The sequence below is a fragment of the Thalia democratica genome, chromosome 6 (genome assembly GCF_965202585.1).
Source record: "Thalia democratica chromosome 6, ktThaDemo2.hap1.1, whole genome shotgun sequence".
Taxonomy (NCBI): Eukaryota; Metazoa; Chordata; class Thaliacea; order Salpida; family Salpidae; genus Thalia; species Thalia democratica.
Window position 1 is genome coordinate 26,892,261 of NC_139170.1, and position 5,082 is coordinate 26,897,342.

At 28.8% G+C, this 5,082-nt stretch overlaps 1 protein-coding gene across 1 annotated transcript; it reads right to left on the bottom strand.

Annotated features, from left to right (window-relative positions):
• Nucleotides 1-296: 296 nt before the first annotated feature.
• LOC145839549 (bone morphogenetic protein 2-like) lies at nucleotides 297-3,422 on the bottom strand. Its single transcript, XM_082947148.1, has 2 exons — nucleotides 3,021-3,422; nucleotides 297-2,092 (listed from the first exon to the last, which is right to left on the bottom strand). Exons 1-2 carry the CDS (start codon nucleotides 3,400-3,402, stop codon nucleotides 1,098-1,100), a joined length of 1,377 nt encoding a protein of 458 aa, XP_082803274.1. The 5' UTR covers nucleotides 3,403-3,422; the 3' UTR covers nucleotides 297-1,097.
• Nucleotides 3,423-5,082: the final 1,660 nt, after the last annotated feature.

The following is a 5,082-nucleotide window of genomic DNA, read 5'->3' on the forward strand; positions in this document are numbered from 1 at the left end:
AAACTTACATAATTTTTAAATATTAAAGTTACGTTAAAGTTGTATCTAAAAAAAGATAAAACATATATCGTACATTTTATATTTGAAACAGAAAATATTGTTGTGTATTACTTTTTATATGAAAATTAGAACATTTCAAATATTTTAATATGTTTATTTAAAATGCAAATATTTGAGTTAAGAAAAATAAGAAATCATAAAACAAAAAAAATAAAATGAAGAAAAATAGGTTCAGCTAAAGCTTAACAAAAACTTAACAGAATTTTTTTTTGCAGCATCAGAGTTTTGTTCTTGTTATATTTAACTAATTTAAAGAAAGAAAATCAAAAAAGAAACTAAAATTAAAAAATCGACGCAGGTTATTGTATTTTTGGTAATTTTTAAATACCTTTAAAAAACTTATATAAAGGATATTTTAAGGCAAGAAAATATAAATACAAAGTAAATTAACTTTGGTTTTAGTTGAAACATTTATAGTAAACGTGAGTAGGTGTAGCAAAATTAATATTTGTAATAAAAAATGTTTGGCTGTGTATTTAGACTTCTTTGTTTCCTTTATAACAAAAGGTTAATAGCTCGATCTAAGCTATAAATTGATGATAAAAAATATTTATATAGATTTTGTATTTTTTCACCTCTAGAAATTTAAACTTTGTGTCAGTAAACAATAACGTTAAACTGTATACAACCAAACTTTCTTAAGCAAAAAGTGTGACTTTAAAATTTTGTAAAGTTAAAAATACTGAAAACATGTAACAATAAATGTCATACACATTTTTAGGAGGTAAAGTGTAAGCATCGGGTACAACACTAGTTCATGCCAGCATGAGGCTAAGTATAAATAATAGCAAAATTAATCACAAAACTTCGGCAGTCGTTTCAATAAATTAGTATAAAAAGCAAAAATCTAAAATTCATCTCTAAAATCATCACCTTTTGTTAACATTCTACCAAAATCAAAATACTAATTACACTCTTTTATCGAGTATCAAGATCATATATACTTTTTTATACTAAAATCTTTTATATATATCTTTAAAATGCGCGTATCGAAAAGTCTTAACTAGTCTTACATAAAGATTGCCTTTTTATAAAAGTTACCGGCAGCCACACTCTTCCGCGATCATTTCAGGATAAGTCTTTAGCACAACTTGGTCAGTGCGGTCCAAATACAGCATTGAAAGTTCCCCCAACTTGGTCGGAACGCAACACGTTTTCGGTGCAGCGCTCTTATCAACGTCATTAACCAGAGTCTGTACAACTGCATGGTTCGTGGCATTCATGAACCTGGACAGTGGGAAATTGCATGTTCCTTGGCAATAAAACGCCTCGTAACCGTGAGGAGCCACGATCCAATTGCTCCAGCCGACCCTTTCAAAGTTGACGACTAGACTATTTCGTCGACAGCTTCTTTGACGGCGTCGCTTCCTTCCCTTTTTGCGTGTGACTGCTTCCCGCTTGTACTTTCGGCGTGACACAGGTGTTAAGTTTTCATACGAATGAGTACTGTTAAACCCATCCTTACTTGCAAAATACTTGCTTTTCTTGTCACCTTTATCTAGACTTCTTTTTACTTTACTTTTTCTAACAAGGTTTGTTTTTCTTCCATCATCTGAGTAAACGAGAAGTAAAGGTCTTTGGTGGAGCCAATCGGTTTGCTTTACTTCTTCTCTTATAACTGATCGACGGAGTCTTATATGAGATTTTAAAGAGTCTAATGAAATAGTATGATTGTTATTTAGAGCCACTACCTTAACAATAAAGCCATGATTCGGCTTTACTTTATGTTTCCACTCTTCAACTAATTTGCTAACATTGAAAATTTCCCATTTCGTGTCTCTTAAGGACTGTATTTTTCTCGTATCAATTAGCTTCAACTCTTTTGCACTAGTTGCAGTCGACTCCCGCAGAACCTCATACACCTTGATTTCGTGGTTGAGCAAAGACTGCATGTTTTCGGTGATCGGCAAGAGCTTGCGGTGAATATGAAGATGCGATGCACGATGAAGTTCGTCTGTGGGAAGCGAAGAAATGTCGAACTTGAGTTTCACTTCATATTCTTCAACTGGATCACTGTCCTGCTCACTCGACTCTGTTTAGCAAAAAAGTCTAACAGTTTTTCAAATGTTTATTTTAACTTGTGTAAATTCAAATTACGTGCAAATGTTTTTCAAATATATTTTACAAACACATATGGCATATTAATACCTTTATAAATACATTTTTTTTATGATAACTGCTGTTGTTATGAAATTAGTTTATAAAAAGAAAGCATGTGTAGCCATTTTAAAACAGATGTAGATGGCAAAAATTTGTTTGTTTTTTATTTATACACAAAACTTTATTATCTAATTATCATTGTTTCTCAAGTATATGAAGACTATGCGTAGCGTCTTAAATAAAACTTAATCTTTATTTATTCCAAACGTAGGCTATACTCAAGTATTTATAAACATATGAAAACTAAAAAAATATTTAATGACTAAAACTAACAAAAAAACTAACAAATAAAAGCATTGGTAGCAACAAAATAACTTAGTTATAAACAAATTGTTTCTAAAACATGTTTTTTCAAGAAAAAAGAAAAAAAAATGATGAATTTTATACGTATTCTTTTTCATATAAAGTAGAAAATGATCATGAAAACATTAAGCAGAAAAATGTTTAGAGTAGCTAAAAAGTAAACAAAGACAAAACTTTTACTAAACCAATAAAATACCAAGGTGAAATTTATTGTTAGTGTTTAAGCTTAAGAATTACCCTTTACATTATTGATACTTTAAGCATCATAAAGTAAACAACTTATAGTTTTATCATAAATTAAAAGTTTTTGATTTTATATTTAGCTTTGTTTTGTATGAAAAATTAAAAGTTTATTTTTGCTCCTACAACTTATGTTTAAATTCATTTAAGATAAGACTTAAAGTGTTTAAACGAATAATTAATTACCTACATTAAACGATTCTAACATTAAAAAAACTTAAAGCAGAGCATGAATTACATACATAAAGTCAGCTTACCTATATGCAACAAGCTTCTCACTGTGTTTGAAACACTGGCAATATCGTAGGAAGGCAATGAAAAACCATTATTGTCGTGTGTGAGCTCTTTCACATCGAGCACGCTGCCTCGCGTTGGCAAATGTTTGCCCGTGTGAGCTCGGTAAAACTGCTGCATAATGGCGGGTGCGCGAGCGTCTTGCGCCGGGGTCGGCACTCTTTTCAAGCCGAGCAGCTTCAGCAAGCGAGCTTCGATTTGGCTCCTCGTCTTTTCGTCCGCGTTCAACTGGTCAAATTCTCCGACTTTGTTGAGAAACTCGTCATTTTTAAACATTGGTTGCACGTCGACCAAACAAAGTTTGTTAAGCAGTAAAAGCAACAATATACTTTTTATATAATTCATCGTTTAGTTTTTGTTGTTAATGTCTAGTGAATTAGCTGGGTTGTTTAATGCAAATATTACAAACTGTATAAAAAAGTACTTACTTTTCTAATTACTTTAGTTTTGAACTAATTTTTCTAGATTTTGTAACAGAAGTCAGAAATCTTTAAACGCCATTACCTTAAGTATAAAAACAGTTTTTAAAAGTATTTTATTCAATATGATAGTAAATCATAAAAATGTATAATTAATCAAAGTGTAACAAAACAAAACTCATAAACATTTCTCAGCTTAAAATTTTTAGATTGTTTTCTATGGGTTGCTAAAACTCACACTTCGCTTAAACAGAACACTAATGCTCTTTTGTAAGACGCAACCTTTTTATAAGTAGCCTTACTTGTTGTGAATGAGACGATAAGTTTTGTTTGAGGTTGAAAATAGAAGAAAAGAAAAAGGTACGAATGAATACAAAAAAGAAGAAAAGTAAATTCAAACTAGATGACGTTATATTGTATAATATGTTATTTTTATTTTGTAAACACAGTAATATACATAAATTTATTACTTGAAAATAATGTTTAAAGCTTAGTGGTTAACGAACATTAAAGTTTAATTTTCAAACCGATTTTTTTTATCACATAAGTTCATTAAGTTTGTTTCCATACACAAACAGCTATTTAAAATATTTTCTGCCGATAAATAAGTTATTGATTAACATTGTTTTTCTCTTCAGTTTAATTAATACCCAACAACTGCGGAAAATTTTCTGCCTTTTGTTTCAAATAAATGAAGCCAGCAGTGCGTAGCTTTTGTTTAGCCGTAATGTTCTTAAACTCTAACTTGAAAGCTTAGTGCACATATATAGCATTTATAATTACTTGGCATAAATGTGAACTTGTCACTTCAGTGATAACCAAACAAACAACACATACAAGTTTTTTTTTCTTCGACAAACAGTGAAATCGCGTATGTTTGCCGTTTTTCGTAAATATATGTAAAATAAATAAAATTGACTATTTAGTATCTGATAGAAAAAAAAATTCTTGAAGAAATTGATTTTATTTAAAAAATATTTTTATAACATTGCTTTTTTTTTTGTACTTAATATTCAATATGTAACTAAGTATTTTCATAAAAAGTCCTCAGAAATGTTGTCTTGCTAAAACTTCACACAACAATTATTGTTGTAACTTATTTGTTAACGGAATACTTAATTACTGATGAACTATAAATAAACACTAAAAAAATTAATGAAATATATATAGATTATCGTTTCTAAATTGTTTAAGTAGTAAACAAAAAAGAAAACAAGAATTTTAAAGCATATATCGATTTTTCTCTAAAATTGATAGCAGATTTAATATCGTTGTCAAAATAAAAGATCTTTTTCTCAATATTTTTTTTTATTTTAAATAAAAATTAAAAGTATTGTTTTAATAAGTGTTAAATAATTTTTTCTTTAAAAACAAAAAAACTTCAGTATTTAAAAAACTTAATATTTATTAGTATTAACACTATTAAAGTTTGGTTAAACGCTTTTCAGCTCTATTTTAAAATACGGTGACGAAAAAAGTTCTTGCTTTTAAAAGACTATGTCAAAGCCTTTTTCATTTTTGTAGAAAATAATCTTTTTTATGGAGAAAAAGAGTTTAACTGTATCTAAAACTTTGTAAAAATAAATTAAAACTAAAACCGTTAGTT